The sequence below is a fragment of the Cornus florida genome, unplaced genomic scaffold, assembly GCF_030987335.1.
Source record: "Cornus florida cultivar Cherokee Brave unplaced genomic scaffold, ASM3098733v1 CherokeeBrave_3.0.0_Hap2_Chr06, whole genome shotgun sequence".
Lineage (NCBI taxonomy): Eukaryota > Viridiplantae > Streptophyta > Magnoliopsida > Cornales > Cornaceae > Cornus > Cornus florida.
The window spans coordinates 107,904,552-107,928,073 of NW_026775576.1; the positions used below are offsets into that span (position 1 = coordinate 107,904,552).

The 23,522-nt window shown below is 34.7% G+C and overlaps 1 protein-coding gene across 2 annotated transcripts; it reads left to right on the top strand.

The window, feature by feature from the left end:
- Positions 1-142: 142 nt before the first annotated feature.
- On the top strand, positions 143-23,212 carry LOC132313785 (uncharacterized protein At5g03900, chloroplastic). 2 transcript variants are annotated; one of them, XM_059812731.1, is made up of 13 exons: positions 143-741; positions 5,438-5,545; positions 5,631-5,731; positions 6,006-6,086; positions 6,897-6,969; positions 7,055-7,120; positions 8,185-8,271; positions 8,908-8,973; positions 9,695-9,837; positions 9,927-10,013; positions 10,138-10,201; positions 17,181-17,324; positions 22,825-23,212. In XM_059812731.1, the coding sequence occupies exons 1-13, from the start codon at positions 301-303 to the stop codon at positions 22,966-22,968; spliced, it is 1,605 nt and encodes a 534-aa protein (XP_059668714.1). In that variant the 5' UTR covers positions 143-300; the 3' UTR covers positions 22,969-23,212. The 2 variants fall into 2 exon arrangements, with proteins under 2 accessions (XP_059668714.1, XP_059668716.1); XM_059812733.1 differs by having other exon boundaries at positions 601-741; positions 5,425-5,545.
- The last annotated feature ends 310 nt before the right edge of the window (positions 23,213-23,522 follow it).

The following is a 23,522-nucleotide window of genomic DNA, read 5'->3' on the forward strand; positions in this document are numbered from 1 at the left end:
ACTGTATTTATTAGACAATAAGCAAAGGCTCGAAGGAGAGGCAAAATATCCAAAACAAAACAATCCGAAATTGTGAGAGCCACTCACATATTCTTTATTATTATTATTATTACTATATACTAGTTTTAATTCTATATATACTGTCATACAGGAGTAATAGAGCCTTATTAGTTGTACAGATTTCTCTCTGTACTCGAGTCGAAAGGCTTCGCGCTCTCTCTCTCTATGGCTGAAACCCGATGATAGGAGAGTACTAAAAAAGAGACGAGTTGGAGGATTACAGAATCGGTCAATCAATAAATGGCCTTGTTCATGTCCTCATGCTTCACTGTCACAGCCAAGTCTCCTCATTTCATAATTTTCTCTTCTAAACCCTCACTCCTTCTCAAACCCTCCCAATTCCATTTCCAATTGCATTCACTCAGGTCACAAACTTCCCCTTTTCCCAACATTACACCCAAACTTCTTCGTTCCTACAAGAAAAGCTCTTATGTGCCACCTCATCCTGTTGTTGTTGTGGTTAGGGCGAGTATTGATGTTGCGACTTCAGCAATCAAGCCCGGAGGGGCTGTCGAGAGTGATAAGCTGCCAGCTGATGTGCGGAATCGAGCCATGGATGCTGTCGATGCGTGCGGTGGGAGGGTTACCATTGGTGATGTCGCTAGCAAGGCCGGCCTCAACTTGAATGAAGCTCAAAAGGCTTTGCAGGCAATTGCTGCTGATACTAATGGTTTCTTGGAGGTAATCATTTCACTTTTTTTTTTTTCCCCCAAATATATCTCCATTCCGTTTGCGGATATCAGCATATGAACTCAAATTGTCCATACAGATCGATTAAAATGGTAGAATGCAATGTTCACTCATTACCGCTGTTTTGTTCTGGATATTAACTGTTCCTGATTTGTTATTTAGTGAGAACTTGATATTAATTTAATTTGAAAGCTCAAAATGAACTAATTTCTTGAATTTCTTAAAACGAACTAATTATTTGAATATTAAAGTAAACAACTGAACCTAATTATCTCCGAATCATGCTAAAAGTCACATTTCTTAGCTCAGACAATACCCCATGCATCATTATAACTCAGCTTATCCTGGCCATACATTCCCAATATTTTCCTTTTACTGAACTTATGTACTCTCGGTGCATTATGCATTAGCTTAAATTTAAATATACCCATTTTTAATGATAGGGGTTATTTGTATTTATTCATTAATGAAGCATACATTTGTGGTGTCGGGTAGGGGGAGGTTATATTGATGCTAAATCTTTCCCTGCTGAATGGCTAGGCTTACTTTTACTATTTTTTTATTGTATTGGTAGTGAATTAATTACCAAATCTATCCATAGTGGGTCCACACGGATGTGATGGTTTACTTTTAATAAGTTCAATGCAAAAAGGTTAAATTGGTAATGTTACAAAAAATAGTAATGACTTTTCAATTGAGATATTTATATTGGGGACGGAGGGAGTATATAATTATATCAAATAATTGATATGTTAGGTTATTAAGTTATGTGTTGGCAATTTTCTACCCAAAATGTCTTGAGTTGTAAGTTAAACAAAATGTCTTGAGTTACTTATCAAAAAAAAAAAAAAAAAAAACAGAATGTCTTGAGTTGTTTGTCTACAATCAAAAGGAGAATTAAGATGGAGAATAGTAAGAATAACCCCAAAGTCTCTCAAGCTCAATTTATGTATCTAGGTTAAAGTAAGATAAGATGGGAGCAAGTTTGCAAGCCTATAAAGTTGGGGGGTCTTGGTATTAGACGATTGATCCCTTTTAATAAAGCTCTTTTGGGTAAGTGGTTGTGGAGATACGGGAAGGAAAAACATCGTCCTTGGCGCAGTTTAGTGTCTTGCAGGTATGGGGAAGATGTTGGTGGTTGGACTACACGTCCGGTTTCTATTGCGGGAAGAGTTGGGGCGTGGAAATCCATTCGACAAGGATGGGATGCCTTTTCCTCTCATATCAGATTCAGAGTTCGGGATGGTAGCTGTGTCCGCTTTTGGGATGATCTTTGGTGTTGGAACTAGCCTTTATGTCGTACATTTCCTAGGTTATATAGTATTGCAGTTGATAAACATGCCATAGTTGCTAACTGTTATCATCTTGATAATAGTGGGATTACGTGGAATGTTCATTTCAGGATTGGGAGTTGGAAGAGGTGAGCATTTTCTTGGATCAATTGTATCGGCAAGAAGGAGTTGGAAGAGGTGAGCATTTTCTTGGATCAATTGTATCGGCAAGAAGGAATTGGCAGGGGTTTTGACAGTTTGAATCGGATTCCCTGCTCTCAAGGGCGTTTTACAGTTAGGTCCTTGTTTTTCTGTCTGTCTAATTTTGCATCCTATGATTTTCCTTAGAAGACTATTTGGTGCTCCATGGTCCCTACTAGGGTGGCATTCTTTGTATGGACTGCTGTTTGGGGAAAGATTATGACGATCGATAATCTGAGGAAAAGGGGAAATTTTCTTGTTAATTGGTGCTGTTTATGTAAGCAGAATGGGGAGTCAGTCGATCATCTCCTAATGCATTGCTCTGTAGTGCGCGATTGCTGGAATCTCATTCTTGGCTTATTTGGCATGTGTTGGGTAATGCCACGTTCTACTAGGGAGCTAATTCATACTTGGAGAGGTTGTCGTGTGAGTAGGAGCGTTCGTGCTTATTGGAGATCTGTATCACATTGTATTTGGTGGTGTATCTGGAAGGAGCGAAATAGTAGAATGTTTGAAGGGAAGGAGTCGTCTACAGCGACACTGAAACTTTTTATCATTCGCTCTCTTTTTTGTTATGTGAACAGAAATTCGTGTTCCTCTTCTGTTGATTTAATTTCTTTTCTGGATTCTTTGGGGCCTTGAACCCCGGTTCCTTTGTCCACGGGACGCGTTCCCTTATTGAACGCCCTTTTTAATTTATTATTACTTATCAAAAAAAGATAAGAACTTAGGACCTACCCTCACTAAATTCAAACCATAAACTGCTGTAACATAAAATGAGGCTTGAGAATTCAAAGAAACAATCCTCAAGAATAAGCACTGATTGCTTTCTTCAATTAAAGGACGCATCAAAACTAATGGGGTCCCAACCAAACGAAATTCTACCACTGTCATGAGAATTCTAATTGGCAATCCATTTCCAGGTTTGAAATTATGTTTTAAACATGTTTTTGAAAAACTTTGAACAAAGGACTTCATTCGATTGCACCAAAGATCTGCACTAAGTCTATTTATATTCAAGATAATTGTGATGTTATGGCCCGAATTTTGTGTAGGACTCTCTTGTATGGTTGTACCCCAGTATATAAGGGCGCTGTTTAGGGTTTGGAGTGGGATATGGGAGAACACTGAAACCACAAAAAAGAGAGTGAGTGGGAGAGCTATGGTTTGGCCTGTTTGGGGGCTGAAACTTGTAAACTCCTGATTTTTGCTTAGTGAAATCTTTTACCGGATCTTCATCGTGGACGTAGGCTTACGCCGAACCACGTAAATTTTTGTGTTCTTTGTATGTGGAGAAAGACATTAGAATCAAAAAGTTTAAAAATTAGTAGGACTAAAACTGAATATATGGAATGTAAATTTAGTAAAGAGTCAGATATCGATAATACAATAATCACGCTTCAAAACCAAAAGATTAGCCAAAATGAGGATGTTATTGTGCATGATAGGTGTGACTAAGAGATGTAGGGATACTGAATTACTGATCATGTGAGGGAGAAATTAGGAGCGACACTTATTAGTGATAAGATAGTGGAAATAGATTTAGGTGGTATGGACATTTCCAAAGACGATCTATAGATGCTCTGGTAAGAAGAGAGATTAATTTGCATAGAAGGTAGTAGGCAAAGAGGGCAACTGAAGTTAACATGGGATGATATCATTATAAATGATTTTAAAAAGTTGAATATTATAGGAGAGATGAGTTCTAATAGAAAAGACTTGAAGAAGAGAATTCATAAAGGCCAGGATGATGATGATGGTGAGTTTGGGTTAGATATAATCAAGGTTTTTGTGTTAGAATTTTTTCAACCTAGTTGTAATTCTTTCTCTAATAGTGGATTGTTCATACCTGGATTGAGCTTGAAGTGATAGTAGTTCTTGTTGCCTCTTCATCAGAATCTAGTTGATTTTATATTTTTCTCCTTTCTTCCTTATCTTCATATTGGCTGGTGAGAAAAAGTTTGTTATAGTCCAGTCCACCCTTTTATAACTATATGATCGTGGGAGACTAAAGATCTATTAATTAGTGGATTGTTCTATCTTACCTTATTCTTTTTTTTTACAATCATTAAAAGAAATAAAAACTCTCACAAACATACATTTTTAGCACCCAAAATATATATATATATATATATATATGAAAGAAAGAAAGAAAGAAAAGTAGAAACTTTTCTGGGATTTCAGGTGCTGTACTTGTTTTTGCCTTAATTTGCAAGAATTTGCTCACCACTCTTTTTTTTTTTTTTTTGATAAGTCAAGAATTTGCTCGCCACTCTCTGCAAGTAAAGAGCAAAGTGTTCTTTTGACGTTCTTTCCAACTTCCAAAAGAACGTGCATAGCAACATACTGTGATGAAAAATCTTTCTTGTCAACTATGTTTGTGAATCTTTATCTTTTGCTTACCTATTATTTAAATGTATTATTTATGATTCGAAAAACAGATAATACCAAACTTTACTTCCCTAGAATTCGAATTGGATTGAACTTGGTTTTATGAGTGCAACTTCGGAAGTACCAGGAAACCAAGTTGGTTACTCAAAAATTAAGTAATTATAAAGTTTTAATTGTTGATTGTTCGTTATCAAAGGTTTGACTAATAATTTTGTTGAATTTTATAACAAGGAATCAATTAGTAGGAATATTGCCATGTACACAACATATAACATATATTTTATATATATATATATATATATATATATATATATATTGATAAATATATATATGATATATAACTTCTGCAGTAGGGAATGAAGTAATAAGAATTGATTTTAAAAGTTGAATCTAGTAGGATGAATGGCTTATGATAGAAAAAATTGGAAAAATAGAATCCGCGTGGCTAACTTCGTTTATACGGGTAAAGGCAAGGATGATGATGATGATATAACTTGTGCAGTAGGTGATTGCCAATGTGCCTTGTGGGGCCATTGCCTTGGGTTGCCTAGTTATTCTAAGTTCTAACAACTATGAGGCCAATATATTTACCAAATTATTATTTTTTGTTTATTTGTCTATTATGTAATTTGTTGACATTGTCCAATACCTTTCTTGTAAATTTATCATTAATCAGTCAAGACATTTAAGAACTATTATCCATATATTGGCAATTCTTCTTTCAGTTCAACTTGAAAGATTACACTTATATTCTGTTTCAATATATTTATTCCTCGAAGTTCTTGATTTCGTGAGGGCAATTGTTTTCAAGATGGTTTCAACAGGTTTCAGATGAAGGTGATATTCTCTATATTTTTCCAAAGGATTATCGGTCCAAGCTTGCAGCCAAGTCATTTAGGATAAAAATTGAACCATTCCTTGAAAAAGTGAAGGTATCGAAGCTTGTTACTTTTATATTGAGGCCAATATCACAATAATTGTACCTTTTGGAATATGATGTAATTTTATATTTGACAGTCTACATCTGAGTATTTAGTGAGGGTTTCATTTGGGACTGCGCTGATTGCTTCGATTGTTCTTGTTTATACAACAATAATTGCTCTCCTCTCAAGTAGAAGGTATCGGCCTATCTTTTTATTTTATTTTTTTATTTTATAAAATTGTTAAGACACTCCCAACTGAAAATTGAACACCGCATCTCCCCCATTAGGGTGCCTTGAGATACCACTCAAGCTAACCACTAATCTTAGTTATTCAATTGTTGCAAAGCCTTATTTTATTTCAACATTCCCATGCCACTGATCACAAGAAATGTTATTATTCTTCCATCACAGCAGTTATTGACAATGGTTATGCTCTTTTGTAATTTTTTTCTTTTCTTTTTGGTGACAGTGAAGACAATCGTGAGAGACGCGGGGGCAGATCATATGACTCGGGTTTCAATTTTTACTTCAGTCCATCTGACCTGTTTTGGTAATATTTTAAGAATGATATAATCTTCATTGATCTTCCAAAATCAACTCTATTTGTAAAAGTGCTTGGGCTATGGGTTTTACCAGTGGGTGGCCCTTGAGCAGAAAATATATTAATATGAAAAAAAGATATCTATGAAAAACTATGGGCGATCTATTTTAAATACAATTGTGATTTAATTGAGTGAGAACTTCTTTCAGCACAATATATTTTTGCTTATAATTAATATTCCATGTGATCTGGATCTATCCATGAATCTGTTTTTCCATGGACCTGAAATCGTTGGCCAGGCAATGGCTTTTGTAGATTTTTAAATCCAGATCTTGATTATTACTATTTTTTATTTTTTATTTTGATAAAATAGAAAGTAGGAAAGGCCCTTTTCTTTCCTTAGGGATGCCTTTTCAGTTGATTTTTTTATTCTTCCTTCCTCCTCTTGTCAACCAAATAGAAAGTAGGAAAGGCCCTTTTCTTTCCGTAGGGATGCCCTTTATATTTTAATTCATTCTACCGAACAGAGCATTAGTAAACCTCTTGGCATTGGGTGTGTAGGAAGATGAAGATGCAAAATTTTATGTCTGACTCTCATCAATATTCTGTGAACGTGTTTGTGGAACAATAAGAGTAAATAACTTTATGATAATGATATCATCTTGTGTCAACTGAATGCTTCATCTTCTGTTATGTTAAAAACAGGGCAAGCTACTTTAGTAATCCCTCTCTCATTCTCATGTAATTGATAGCTACACACTCAAAAGGGACTTTAGCCATCCTTGTGTTTATTTTATCTCATGTAAGTATCTCTTTCAGGTATTGGGATCCATATTACTATAGGAGGCGACGAATACGAGAAGATGATGATAGCATGAACTTCATTGAATCTGTGAGTGGAAAACAGCCAATATTCTTTCTACTGGTTGCTTTTAACTTCTGAAACAAATTTGACTTTATCAATGGCGCTTTTATAGGTGTTCTCATTTGTATTTGGTGATGGTGATCCAAATCAAGGTATTGAAGAAGAGAGGTGGAAGTTGGTAATAATTGAGCACTGAATTTAGTGGTCTTTTATTTTCAGTGTTTTTATTGTTTGCATCCTTTCACTTCATTGCCCTTGCAATTCATCCATCATACTATTCTATTAGCAACTTTCTTATTGATCTTGTTGTGAGTAAGTGAATACAGTTGTTCTGTGAATCTCCTGCTAAAATGTTGGTAATCCGCTGCCAAAATTAGTTGGATTGGTGCTTCATAACTGTCGATCTGAGCATTTTGTACCAAAGTTAGCATATTTATATACACACAATTTACTTGTATCACCACAATTATCTATGTCAACAAATGTCTAGATCATGCTTATCAAAAAAAAAAAAAAAAATGTCTAGATCATTGCTTTAACGTAGAAGAACAATACCATTTTTACATGCTTTAGTGTGGATGCCTCGTGATACCTAGTTTCTATGTTGATTAGTGTCAGTCTTAGTAGCCAGTCATATATCTGAAAACATAGTTTTAGTTGGCAAAAAAGTTCTTTAAATTAGAATTATTGAGTATATGGAGTGTAAATTTAATAAAGATTTGGACATTGAGAATATAATGGTAGCACTCCAAAACCAAAAGATTACTCAAAATAACCACTTTTGTTATCTAGGATCGATGATACAAAAGGATAGAGAGATAGACAGTGATGTAACTAGTAGAATTGGAGCAGGTTGGACAAAATGGAGACAAGCTAGTGGAATTTATGTGATAAGAGAATAACACTTAGGTTAAAAGAAATTTTTTATAGGACCGTTATTAGACCAGCTATGTTGTATGGAGCGGAGGTCCTAAAAAAGAAACAAGAACAATGCCTTCCTTGAGAGTTTTTGAATGTGTAAGCTATTCAATAATGTTGTATTCTCATCTACCCATTCAAATTCGTCTGCTCTAGAATTTAAAATATTATCAGTCATTGCCTGTGTGACCTGCCCTTTTCCTTGAAATTTTTTTGTCCTTAAATTGAATTAGTAACTTAATTTTTATTATCTGTATATAAATGAGCAATTGGTTAGTTCTGGTGTCTAATAATATAATCATTTTCTTTGAACTCTGTTTGCAGATTGGACAATACATAGCATCAAATGGCGGTGTTGTCACAGCTGAAGAACTTGCTCCTTATCTTGATTTAGAGACTACAGAAGAGACGGTATTTTCATGCTTGATGTAATCTAGCTTGCTGTTGCAAACCTAGTTTGCACTTTCGCCCTTGCATTATAATGCTAGCTTGCAATAATGTTTGACAGGCTTCTTTAAGTAACAATTATTTATCATTTTATTTTATTTTATTTTTCACTTGATAGAACCCTTTGCATGTAACTTTCACCACCCCAAAAAGTTTGACTTATTTGTTCTTGTAATTAGTTTCGTGTTAATTTTTATTTCAATTGTTTAATATATTTTCTTTATGCACTTTATAGCCCCTAAATCTGTATAGTTAGAAATTTTAAACTCTCTTCTTGAAAGTTAGTAGAATTCATGTTCATTGAGATTTGAATCAAAGTTTCAGTCGATACTTGAAAGAAGTTAATTTTGTGTGTTTTGATTTTGATTTTTTTGTTGTCTTTTATATTTTGATTTCATTTGTTTGTTTATGCAAGTACCTTTTTTTTTGTTTATGTTCCAATGTCCGTTCTGCATATAGTATATTTGCGCATGTCTAATTAATATTGGACTTCTATCAACTAATTGAAAATTTTCTTGCTCATTACTCAATACACTGCATCTGTGTAAATTCTTGTTATGCTACTCATCCTGGTTTTCTTTTTTTTTTTTTGGGTGCCAGACTGATGACTCGTACATCTTACCTGTGCTTTTGCGGTTTGATGGTCAGCCAGAAATAGATGACGAGGTGTTTTCAGTACTCTATTTGGACAAAATGCAATAAGAGTTTTAACGTTCAGATAGTTCTGTTTTATTAATCTTGCTTTTTTGATATCCTTCATGCTTTTGCAAAGCTCATGACTTATCATCTTTGACAGTCTCTAAATAGTATCTAAGTATACCAGACTATTTCGGCAGCTCTAGATTATAATCATATAATATAATTTTTTTAATGCTTTCTGGAAAGTGCTATAAACTTTTTTCCGTTTTTAGTTACTTCTAAACACTTTAATCTCTAATATAGACCCTCTTTTTGCTTTATTATTATTATTATTATTGTTATTATTATTATTATTTTAACTAGACATGGCTTTCCTACGAATCAATAATGGATCAAAAGTTCTGGCAATGTACAGAATGTGGGAAAAGTTTACTTCATATTGAAACTTAAAAGGTAGCTTTAAAATCATGACATTCATTTGAAACATCTAATGTTTGTTTTGAATTTTGGAAAATTTCCGATTCCAATTCTTCTTCTTCTTCTTTCCAAATAACGTTTAGACTCATTGAACTCTAACTCAAAGTTCCAAGTTTGAAACTTCTGGATAGGACATGATATCAAGCTCACTATCTCTTGTCCCACAAAATTTTCTCATCTTCATTTTTGTATCCTTCTTTGTCTTATGCTGAAGTATATTTTTAATCTACTATTAGTTTTATCATAAAACTATAGAAACTGATTTTTGCAGGGAAATATTCTATATCAATTTCCATCACTACAACGTACAGCTTCTCATCAGAGGAGTGGAAGGAAGGAATATGTTGGGAAAAGATGGGCTGATTGGGTGGGAGGGGTTGAGAAGTTTTTCAAGGAGAAGAAATGGCAATTCAGGTTCTCTTTGTGTTTGTTCCTGTCATATTAACATTATTAGGTGTCACATGCCATTGAGTTTCTTAATACAAATAATCTTGACCATGCAGTAAAACCAGCACTGCAGAGAGGGCGATGGTAATTGGATTGGGTGGGCTTAATCTCTTTGGGGTTATTATTCTTGGTGCCATGTTGAAGTATGGTTCTATTAACATTGCCTCTTACCCAGTGATTTTTACTCCACGTCTCTCTAACATCACTTCTTTTGTGTGTTTGTCTATGTTTTTTTATTTATCATTATATATATTTTTTTTATTAAAGAAATACTGCAGTTACACCAAGTGGATTCATTACATTTGTGTCGGGCATCTTTCCTTTACTTCAGGTATGAATTGTTGTTTCAATTTTCCCAAAAAGGAAAAAGATAAACAAGCTTTTATGATTTAATGAATTCAACTATAACACATGTACTACTTACCAAAAAATAAGAAATTATAACACATGTACCTGCTTCATAACAGAAATGTAGGTCGTACTTTATTTTCTTAAGTTAGAAATGTCCGAAATTTGTTTAGGGTAACAGTAAAGTGCCTGTCCGATCAGTTTCATTTGTCAAAAACAATGCCATCATTTTACCTCTCCCCATATATATGATTTATTATGAAAATGGTTACCACCTAGTTGGTTGCTTAGCCATTAACTTAATGTTTTAGTTTCTTAGCTTTTAAGGAAAATCCTTTGCTCGCTATAGACAAGGCTGTAACTTTCCACTCCAAGGAATAATGAATGAGCTGAGGAATAATTTCAAAACTTTCAGTACTTTTGTATGGTGAGAAACCTTATGTGCTCAAAGTGATTGTTGTTGTTCTAGCAACACGAGTCTCTTCAATCCTTCTCCTTCTCTTGTTTTTCAGTTTCAGCACATCCATATTTTTATTATTTCTCACTGTTACTTCATTTCAAACTCGTAACTCCTAAGTTGTGCCGTTCTTATTTAGCAAAAAGGCATCCATATTCCTTAAGTTAAGGTTGTGCTGCATCAATTGTAGCATTAGAGCCCTGCTGTATCATCCAGGCACTTCATTTTGATTCTCAGGGTATGTTTGGCAGAAGCTTCGGAATTGGGATTGGGAGCCTCAATTCCAAATTCATTGTTTGGATACTACAAACCAATTTGGGATTGGGATTGCATTGTAATCCCAAACACTATGTTACATGAACTCTTCAAAAGTAGTAAAGTACCCGTGTTGGACACCTATTACTCGGGCATAGTTATGGGATATGTGTCCGACACTTTTGGTTGGATGTGTACTTAAAAAGCATATTCAATCATTCAATTATATTATATTATTGCTTTAAAATGAGTTAAATGCCTACATAGAACATTTTATTAAAAAAAAAAAATAAAAATTACTTTACTCTAGAAAATAAAATAAAATAATTAATAAAATGAATATTTAGCCTTGTCTGTGTGTCCTTCTATTTGGAGATTTGACATGTTCGACACATGGATACATACTGTGTCCGACACATATACCCAAGTACATGTAACATAGCCAAAACATCCCAAATCGGCAATTTGAACCCTACAATTCAAGCAAAGATTTCCAATACCAAAACAAACTCAACACAACACCTCTCTCTCTCCCATACTCACTCAACCCCAGCACTCATACAATGTCATAATTGGGTGATGAAAATTTTAATTGCAACATTTAGTGTCTCATTCTTGTGTGTTTATATATATATATATACACACACATTTACATGATTATTTGACATTAAAAAATATGAAAAAATTAGAGAGACTTTCTCATAGATAAGGTTGAAGAAAGACGCTTTTTGGTATGAATAGGATGTATTAGGTGCATCTCATTCTCCCATGTGTGTTTTGTTTATATATATATATATATATATATATATGTATATATGTCAATAGCAGTAAGCCCATCACCAATTTACATGTGACCAAAAATTACATGTCAGCATTTTTCTCACCCAAAACGACAGATAGACAGTGTTAGTGAGAGTAAGTGTAGAGAGAAAGTGAGGAAAGGAGGGTCGAACTTGAAAAGATTGGTCAGATCGTGAAGAGGAACAAGAAGAGAAGGCCGTCAAAGGCAGATCTTGCACGCCACGTCGCCGTCACGGAGGCACAGGAGCGTGACCTGCGGCGGAGTGTATGTCGCCGGAATGTTAGGTACAACTTCGACATCAACGACGTGTACGATGAAGAGGACGAGGGGAGGAGAGAGAAGAAGTTGAAGCTTGTGCTGAAGCTTCAAAATCAAGTAAAGCGATTCTTAGTTGGCGCCGAGTCAAACTTGGCGCGTGTCATACCCGCCTGATGCTTTGGCATCTTCATTGGACTCCGGCGACGGCGATAAGCCATTGAAGAAGAAGAAAATTGACGGCGATGTTGATGAACGAGTTGAACAGTTCTTGCAACGACACCCACCAATCATTCCACATAGTGTCGATTGAGGCGAACCAGTTCCATAACTCATCTACAAGAGTTGAGTGGGCCATCTTCTGAGTCAACCCAGTGATGAAGTCCACCTCGTCACTGTCTCAGTCGAGCCAAACCCATATGTGAAGATATTTGATATCATTTTTGGAGTTTTTTTTTATTTTTACACAAATGTTTTCTCGAGAGTGAATATATATTTTTTCAATAATAAAAAAGGTTAATTCAAAAAAACATTTAATAGGGTAACATTTTTTTTCAAACACTACAGAAAATGTAATTTTAAATTAAAAAAATAACATTTATTAGGGTAACATTCTTTTTCGCGCTAAATAATAGGGGGGAAAAAAAAAAGAAAAGAAAAAAAGCTTGAATCATTCACAGACCAATTAAGTAACTTAATTAGTTAATTTGTACCAAAATAAAAAATAAAAATAAAAAAATAAAATAAATAAAAAAGAGAGAGCCAATATAAAAAATAAAAATAAAATTATTCATAGCTATTCAGGTGATGATAATTCCAAAAGTTCAATGATTTTGGATAGCACTTTTCTATTATCCATCATCTTTTCTCACAGTTTTCTTTTGTAAGATTTTATTTTTAAATGAGCTAACCTATCATGTAATTTAATATATTAGTGCAATATTGATTCAAATTTGTCTTATATATTATATATATGTCTCCATATAATTTATTTTACATATACCTATATACGTATCTATTTATATTGTTTAATTCAATTCCAAATCAATGATCTTATCCAAGCAATAACATTGGAATTGTAATTCAATTACATTTGAATTCCAACATTTATCCAAACAGTGGATTTGGAATTGAATTGGTGGGATTGTAATATCCTAAGAAGCACGGAAACGGATACGGGACATGGATACGACGCGACACAGATACGGCAATACGGCAAATCAAAATTAGGACACAGACACATCAGGAACACGGCAAATAAGAAATATATTTTATATATATATGATGTTGTACTTTAAGAAATTCAGAGTAATATTATTTTTTACAATCTCATAATGATAAAAAAAAAAAATATTGTTTTGCTGGAAAAAAGAAAGAATGATCGAAAGAGGGTTAAGAAAGAGGAAAACAAAAAAACAAAAAACAAAGAAACATATATCCAATTGTTTGAATATAAAATTGTTTTATGAAACAAGAAGTTTGTAAGTAATTGTGTAATTAAACAACTCCTAATATTTACACTTTAACTCGACATTGTTTCTAAAACTTTCATAAAAATCCCCGAAGAGTGGGACACGAGTGTTTGACACATATCCATGGCGTGTCGGAATCGTGTCCACGCCGTGTCCAGATATTCGGAAAATTATAAAATATTCGGACACGTATTTTGGCGTGTTCGACATGTGTTGGGGCGTGTCCGGCGCGTGTCGGTATCCAACATGTGTCCAACATGGATGCTTTGTCCTTTTCGGCGTGTCTGTGTTTCATATCATGAAATTACAATCCCAATGCAATTCTAATACAATTCCACTTCCGCACAACAAAACATAGCCTCAATGTGAAATGTGCAATGAAAATTGGGGATTACATTAGTGAGAGAGTTACTTGGTCCACTTTAAGGGTGTTGCAGAGACAAAGGTGTGATACCCCCGATTTCCGAACGCGGGTTGATCAGGTCCTTGTCCAAAAATCAAGGGATATCAAACAATTAATATTTTAAAACAAGCACGGAATACAAGATGGAGTAAAAATAAATAAATAAATAACGCTGAAAAGAAAACTAAATAATAAATAATTACCCTTTTGATACCAATATTCCAAATAAATCCAATAAACCATAAACCTCCAAAGTACAACTCGAGAATCTGTATAACAAGGTTCCCTAATAAAAATCCCATAACTGAAATAACGTGAAATAAAAAATAGCTACTAAGTCTGAGAAATAAAAGAAATCTGAGATAATGTCCTACATCGATTATACGGAAGAGTGAAGATGAACGATCTCTGATCTACACGAACAACTCTGAGACTGGTACTGCCGAGGACCCGAAAAATAAATAGTGGGTTAGACCACAAACAAGTTCCTTCTACTACAAGCCAAGTAGAGAACCGACAATCAATACATCCCTAGCTAAACTAATGCAATATCTACATAGTCGATACATACATATATACACACTGAGACTCTCACTGGACAATAGGGCAGTCTCAACCAGATAGTGGGTATCTCATGAAAAATCGCACACGAGGTGGTCCAGAGTCCCCTTCTACTAGGTACACACATTTCTTATATCCAGCTACCCATCTAAATTGGCAATATACGCCTATGTCCTAACCACTAATACCGAGACCTCAAGCTCGTATCATGGCTCATATATATATATATAATACATCATCAATAAAGCCATATCTAACAATGGCACAATGTAGTGTGTCTAGACTTATTAGTTAACCCACTTACTCATCAATCCAACAAAACAATATCTAACAATGGTATAAAATATCAAGGAGCCTAACTTATTAACTATCTCAATGATCTCATCATATACAAGGATAAATCTCATCATAGGCATATCTAACAATGGCACGCAACCACAAACAGTTATAAATTGAATCTAGGATCACATACATGCAGTAAAAGAATGACCATGTATCATGTTTGTAAATCATAAGTATATCAACAACAATGATTATAATCTTGAATAAGATTAATACATTGAATTGCACAATTTAAATGCCATAAAGATTAATTTATAACCTATTAGTTAATTTAATCTTCCCCATCAAATATCAAATCACAAGAGTCTAATACAATTTATATATTCAAAACCTATGTCACTGTTCCCAACACTTATAAACATGTTCGGGATCATTTATACTCAAACCGGGGTCATTCGAAACACTTTTGAAGCAAACAGGTTCCCAGAGCTCGAGCACAACCTCTCTATACTCAAGCATAAACCCTAATGCTCGAGCACTTGGGGTCGGAAGGGTGTTGTGCTTGAGTACAACCCTCTGTGCTCAAGCACAAAGTCGCGGAGTAGTTTTGCAAATCCGTTTTTGGCCTGTAAATTCGTCGTTTGGGTCCCAAAAACATGGTTTCTAAGTTTCATATGATTACCAACGATTTATATGATGAAAATACACAAGACCCATCGATTAAAAACAAGTTTCATGCATTAAATCAAAGAACCCATCAATTTGAGAACAAACCCATATAAACATTAATTGTCCAATTAATTCTCTGATTAAAACCCTAAAGTCTAGCATGTGATGGAGAGACTATAGATTCAAAGGACCAACAAGCAATGGCATAGCGGTATTAGTCTCTTATCTCCCAAAGGGTGGTTAGGGGTTCAAGTTTCAGAAGAGACGTGTGTGTGAGTACCAACTAGAAAAAAAAAAAAAAAAAAAAAAAAGGACTATAGATTCAAAGGGGAAGAGATAGATAAAGAACTTGTCTTATGATTTTCGGATTGAAAATCAACTACACAAGCTCTCCGGTCTTCTTCTCTAATTCCAATAACCTTCAAGCTATCTCCGGTCACCTTCTTCTTCCTCTTCTCTCTCTCTCTCTCTCTCGATCTCTGCCTTTCTTTGTAACTCACGTATATACAAAAACCCTCTTCTTCTAACTAATACATATATATATATATATATATATATATATATATATATATATATATACTAACTCATAAATCCTAGCCTAAGTCTAACTAAAATAAAAAATAAAAATAAAAAATAATAATAATAAAAAATAAATAAATCCCCAAACGTATAATTTTACCAAATCAATATCCACTTGATATATATATATATATATATATATATATATATATATATCTAAATTAACACACACACACACACACACATATATATTAATATATACACCTTCCCATGGGCCATAATTCTATATAACTTATCTAAGCCTTCTTCATTTAGCCCAAACCTATTCCTTTGGGTCATAACTCCAAGCCCAAACCATGATTAATTTAAATAAAATAAGCCAATTAATTAAACAAGCAAATTGCACATAAACAAATAATGACAAGTAATGCACATTAAATAATTTAAAATAACCTAATTAACCAAATAAATCAAAGCCGTTTAAATCAAATAATCAACCAACTAATTAGCACAATAATCATTTAATAAAACAATTAGTCAAATAAGACAATTAATATGCAATTAAAATAATAAATTAAATGCTCTGAAAATTAGGGGTATTACAAAAGGAAAGACTAAAAAGGATGTGGGTTGAGGTTTAAAAGGACATGGGGCTTGTGATTTAGCTGGAACTATAACTAGATATAGTGGATAGGCAAGACATGACTAATGTAGTTGAGCCTGAATAGTGAGGACAAGGTTTGTTTGGGTCAAGCGGAGCTCATTACATTACCATTTCGATTCGTACTCTAGTGGTCTTACTTACCAAAGAAAGAAAAAGAGCACTCATGTGGTCTTATGTTGGAAATTATATTGGCAACTGGTTGTATTAGTCATGCAACATTGTAATTTGCAAGTCTTTCTTTTTAGAGTAATCAACGTGGCATTATCAAGAGTTATGTTCAAATTTGCGTAATCAAGGATGCTCATTAATTTTAATCCAGCAATGGAGCTGATTGATGCAATGAGATTCAGTGCTTTGAATTCTAACTACCATATCTATGAAAAATTCAATCTCATTGCCTTTAAATTTCCCAAGTATTTTTGCTTGCTGGTGCACTCCAATTTCCAAGTATTTGCCCACATTGACCATAAATATGTCAACAGTTTTCAGTTCTTTCTTTCCCTGTAATCTTGGTTCATTCTTCAAAGGCTAGATTGATGTATTCTCATTTTCAGTCTTCTGTTTAACTTATATTGCTTTAAGCTGTTTTGTCTATGTATTTATTTATAAGTTCAACTTTGCAGATCTATGCTGGTTCTTTCTTTGCAATTCCATTGGTCAGATGGTTCCTTATTCGCAAGGCCAATGCTGAAATAGAGAAGAGAAATCAAACGAGGGAGCAACAAGCTCGCACACTTGAATTGCCCAATCTTTCTCTGAGGCGAAAGGTAAACATATGTAGGCTTATTGTACATATTTATTTCATATGGTTAACGGTGTTTCCAGTTATGATTTCTTGTCAGATAGCTTGGAAATTGGACCTTTTTGTTAATAGTTTTATTATTAGTTTTACGTCTCAGTATCTCAATTTAAAGTGGAACCAATATCGTAACTCAACAAGCTTGAGCACTGGTTTTGCATATGTGCCAACAATAAATTGGCTTTGTAGGCTAAAAGTAGTAATTTCTTACACATTTCAAACCTTATGTTCAACAATAAAAACTTGGCTTATTCATACACACGCTCCTTGTCCAAAAGTTTTTGAAATTTGGCACTATCACTATCTCTATCTCATTCTGCTTGAAAGTCCAGATAATAATCCAACTCTTGCCACGGGCTATTAAGCTCAGCATAGTACTGTACAATTGACAATTCTTGCTGTGTGGTTTCATGCACCTTTTTCCATAATTCATAGACTTGTGTATCATTCCCCAACTGAGAGTAAGTCTGAGATACAGCCATCCAAATGCTATGGGCTGAATCAAGAAGAAGGTATCCACAACCGATGTGTGGTTGCATGGAGTGTAGCAACCAAGACATCACCAATGAATTGTCCGACACTCATCGATCATACAGTTGACTTTGTGATGCAGTGCAAATGCAAGAGGATTTTCTTCAAACAGTTGAAGATCCTAAGAGGACTAGATTAAAATTGCATTAATAGGGGCGGCATTGTTTATGGTCTTAAACCTTTTTTAATTTTATGTTTAATATTTGCTTTAAGCTCTAGTTAGGGTATTATTGTCATTTCGGTTTTATTTTATAAGTCATGTGACTATTTAAGGGCTGTTTTGTCATTTTTTTAGCTCTTTATTCTGCTGGACAGAATACTAGCCTTTAGATTACATTTATATGGAGGGTTAGGATTAAATCTTTGCTAGGGCATCCGTTGGGTGTTTTAGAAGGGTTGTTCCAAGTTGTTATCAGTAGTCTTTTGTGTATTATCAATATACATTGCCTGCTACAGCAGCTTTGACCTCTCACTTTTCTTTGGGATTGAGTTGTGGGTGTTTAAGCTATTCATTAGCTTGAATTAGCTCTTTGTTTTTCCTTCTTCAGATTTATTTCTTTTCTTTCATAGCTGATTGCATTAGTTGGTATCAGAGCAAGTTCTGGTCTGGTGGTTTTGTGTAGGGTTATCGGATATCTCTCTTAGGTTTTGCAACATGCCACCAAGAAGAAGAAACCCGCCTCGCAAACTAGCCGTTCGTCCTCATCAGAACGCAGCATTTGGTCAACAACAAGCGCTTGCTGTGATAGACGATCTAAGAAGGCAAATTGAAGCTTTAGCCCTGCGCATTGCGCAAGCCCCAGCCCCTTCTCAAGATGGCGTCGAATCTGAGGAGGAGGACAATCTGGAAGAGGATTTTGTTAATCCTTTTTGCAGAAACACAACACCTAGACCAGCTCCTATTCCATTTGAAGAAAGGCTTTGGGATGGTGGTTTTAAGGTAAAAATTCCTGATTTGTAGGACATCTTGGTGGAGAAGAAGAACAACCACAAGAGGAACCTATCTATAACAATGATGATGAGTCCAATGGAAAAAATTTCGTCAAGCGTGAGGAGCCATGTTTAGAAAGTTTCTATCATGATTCAGGGAATGATCCAACAAGTGATCAGTCATGGTTGTTCATAAAATCTACTACTGTAGAACCATTCGTTGAGTGGAGTAAGCGTCCAATTTTTTATGAACCACACATTGAATCATATGAGCCAAAAATGCCTATGGATTGGTTTCATATTCTTCGTTCTATTTTCTATTATGTAAAAGGAAGTGCTTGCTCCTCGACTGATGATTTAGTTGATCTTTTGGACTCTATTGGTCCTTTCGTTCAATTTTCGCTTTTTGTATTAGGGACGCGTTCCCCTTTTGAGCGCTCTTCTAATCGACTTTTACTTATCAAAAAAAAAATAATAATAATAACGCCTATGGATTGGGATCAATTAGCACTCTTTGAGAAGGAAGCTACAAAAGAAGAATCTCAACATGAAAGGAAGCTATGAGAATGTGGTGTTAGAAATAGCAATGGAGAAACAGGAAGGGCGGATGGGAGTTTTGCAAGAATACGAGTCTGACTATTGGTTGGTATTTGAAAATTCGAGCACTAAAACAAGTTTACGTAGCTTGGAAAATATGGTGGATCATAAGGCTTTTGGATTCATGGAGGTGAAAAATAATGGATTTAACTTTTATGATATGATTTGGTGTGAATTCTTAGAGCGCACTACAACTGTTAGGCGTGAATTGGAACAAAAATTAAAGTTGATTAAACTTCTATTTGAGGATACATATTCCAGTAAGTTTTGCAAATCTCTACCCAATTTCAAAGGAAAAAGAAATCTAGCAAAACTCATGTTGATTATGCAAATGTGTTATTTGTTAGTATTAGAAGATTATTATGTTTGATTCAAGTTCGGAAAAGAAGAAAGAAGGATGGAACGCCATGCTCGAATTTTTTATTCATCGTGGAAATTTGCTTCTAACTCGAGGACGAGTTTTCTCTCACCTGGAGGGACTGATGCAGTGCAAAGGCAAGAGAAATTTCTTCAAACAGTTGAAGATCCTAAGAAGACTAGATTAAAATTGCATTAATAGGGGCATCATTGTTTATGGGTCTTAAATCTGTTTTAATTTTATGTTTAATGTTTGCTTTAAGCTCTAGTTAGGGTATTATTGTCATTTCAGTTTTATTTTATGAGTCATGTGCCTCTTAAGTGAGTGATGTGACTATTTAAGGGTTGTTTTGTCATTTTTTTAGCTCTTTATTCTGCTGGATAGGATACTAGCCTTTAGATTACATTAATATGGAGGGCTAGGATTAAATCATTGTTAGGGCGTCCGTTCTCTTATAAAAGGGTTGTTACAAGTTGTAATCAGCAGTTTTTTGCGTAGTATCAATATACATTGCCTGCCACAGCAGCTTTTACCTCTCCCTTTTCTTTGGGATTGAGTTGTGGGTGTTTAAGCTATTCATTAGCTTGAATTAGCTCTCTATTTTTCCTTCTTCAGATTTATTTCTTTTCTTTCATAGCTGATTGCATTACTTTGGCTTCTTGCGCTCTTCAGTCATATAACCACTCAAGCCACGTGCCTGAATTGACAAAAGGCATGATCGAGACCATGCTAGGTAATTGCTCCATCCAATTTCACAAGACTTAGCTGAAGAGATGAATTGTCAAGAATGGTGGAGACAAGACCTAATCCACCGTTCTCAGTACTTGTAGAGACTTTCGACATCTTATCTCAAAAATAGATACAATAGTCAAAGAATAAACAAGGAATCTAAGGATGAACTCAACTAGAAATAAGCAGGACATTTATATAATTATCAGACCAGAGTTGGATGCTTCAAATCATGCAACCAACTTCAAACAAATGTCAACACTGCCTAGTTGCACCCCTCTGTGATAGATGGAAGCAGAAAATCCAATAGAAAAGGCTCCATCAACCAAATCACAACAAACCACCCCTCTTTTTTTCTAGAAGATGGCTTCACAATCAGGAAAAAGGATTGTGATCTTCGACAGAGAAGCGATCCAGGATGAAGACTTTTGAGCCCTAATATGCTGACATCAGCGTACTATGATGACGTCAGCACACTTCTAGGCCTTCTACAATTCTTGAGTCCTAATGTTGAAACCTGGCTCTAATACCAGGTTGAATTATTATAGGGTTTTGGATGATTAGGGTTTGGAGAGGAAAGATAAAAGAAAGAGAGAAAAGACGAGTAGAAAAAGAATGTAAGAAAGGGTTGTAGAAATTGATTCTGACATCTCTACACCCATGTATTTATATTATTCAGAACTGTAATTACAATAATTGTGGGATTTGAATTACAATAATTGTGGTCAAATCCCACTGATTATGCTAACTAAATATTCTGGTCAGTCCCACAATGCTAACTACAGGAATATTCCCACATAATCCAACAGTTGCCTAAGCATATCCTTTTGGATCAACTCAACGTCGTACCTCAACTTGACATGGTGCTTGTCAAGTGACTAAAAACACCAAAATATTGTCATTTCTGAAATTAATTGCATACAACTTTATTAGAAAATACAGTATGTAGAAAATTTGGATGCTTGTGCAACCATGTCCTTTGTATGAGGAATCTTTTGTGTTTCCTTAATTACGAATTGCTTTGTTAGTGGATGACATGAAAGCTGACACCATTGCATGTAATGATTAAAATCTCTTGTATGACTCGTTGTACTGGTTTTCTATATCACCACAGGATAGAATTATCTTATCGATGTCTCTTTAATGGTACGATTAAAATGGACTTTTGTGTGGAATCTGAGTCAATAGTATCTCTTCATCTTTTGATCGGAGAATTTTGGTTTCGTGAGAATTTTAATCCATAATGGTAGTTGAAAGAATTTTGAGTAAACATTCTACATTGAGGCATGGATTAGGCTGCTCTTTATACAAGGTTATGCATAATTATGTTATGACCATGGTTTGAGTCGGGGAGGCAACTGCCAATGCCAACATGGACATGGGCCTGTATCGGCTATAATGGAGTCCGTTGTCGTGGTCGTGAATTTTTTTTTATACGTGCCTTACAATGATTCAATATGCTTCTTATTAATAAAGCATCCAAGGTTCGAATCCTTTTGAGTGCAAACAATTCCTTGGTTTTATTTTTTTTGGTTTCGGAAATTAAAAAAAATTTGTTTCTATTTATCTATCTTTGCACGAATCTTTTAATTGAATTATATTTGATTATATTGCATTCATCCTCTTTTGATTATAATTATTGTTTGTGCATTATTGATTACTATCCTTTGTCTTAAATAGATTATTATTTGCACACATAATAAACTGATTTAAATTCCATTGTTTGCCAAAGATCCAATGCACCCTCCCTCTTGGGTCTTATATTGGGTAACATAACTATTTCGTCATTTTTACACATTGAACACTAAATAGCTTAAAATTGACCTGTGTGCTTCATTTTTCACCTTCGAACATGTGACATGGTCGGACAATAAGACAATCAGGCAGGCAGTGATCATATTAGGATGAGAATTGAATACATCCACTTTTCACACAGTTGGAAATTTGCTCTTTCCACGAGGTGGTTGCACATGTATCTGGTTGCATACTGATGTTTGCAGTTCACATCTGTGTTTAATCGTTTTGTATGTGTTCGTTCTGCTTTTTCTTCTTGGGTCTTCACTTATCATTTGATGTGCGAGAATTCCTTTCTCTTATTGTTGCATTCGGGTAATTTTAATTACGTTGTAACTGGATCTATAAAAATAAATAAATAAAATTAAGTTGTAGCTGGAATCCTGCTTTGGTCAATGGTTTTTTCTGATTATATCATATGTTCTAAGAGATGAATTTGCTTTTGCTTTTGCTTGTGTTGAACTTTCATTCACCATAGATTAATCCTCCATTACTACGAAATAAACTTATTGATGCACATATCGTTCAGCTTCTGAGTGCGCGGGACATGGCCCAAAGAACATTCATCGGACAGGATCGGATTGTCTACACTACTGATCGGGACTTGGTTGAGCAAGACTACGATGCCCGAGAGTGGGAACGGAGATTCCGAGAAATCAAGAAGTCTGACTGAGAGGCTATGGTTACTTGGTGAATTTACAATAGAAACTCAATAGAGTGGGGGAGATAGTTCATGGATATGCTTGGTTTCCATGCATCAACATATACAACCGGGAGGGGCGGAATGCTCAGAATTTGTCATATGTAATCACTTTGTATATTGACATTGTCTTTAGATCGGAAAGGCTAGTGTATATGATATCCAACATATATTCCACAGCCATGGTCTCTTAAATATTATTATGCGTTAGCGGGTAGTTTGCTTCTCTATTGTGAATGGTACATCTAACTTGTGCTCATGCAACAGGTAGATATTTTTTAGCTAAAACCATAGTTAAAGACTGCTATTTTTGAGCTAAAACCATCGTGAAAGACCCAGAGACTGAATGAGACAAGATATTAAACACGTGACTAGAAGTGTCCAGAAAATTAAATATTTACTTTCTGGTTAGACATCACTAGAATAGGACATGACAATTTTGAGCTAAAACCATCGTGAAAGATCCAGAGACTGAATAAGACAAGATATTAAACACGTGACTAGAAGTGTTCAGAAAATTAAATATT

Bases quoted from the DNA above. Each gene is read 5' to 3' on its own strand.
- LOC132313785 (XM_059812731.1), top strand. From the start codon at position 301: ATGGCCTTGTTCATGTCCTCATGCTTCACTGTCACAGCCAAGTCTCCT. The intron at 7,121-8,184 runs GTAATAATTGAG...CTCTGTTTGCAG, and splicing joins AAGAAGAGAGGTGGAAGTTG to ATTGGACAATACATAGCATC. The intron at 9,838-9,926 runs GTTCTCTTTGTG...TTGACCATGCAG, and splicing joins GAGAAGAAATGGCAATTCAG to TAAAACCAGCACTGCAGAGA.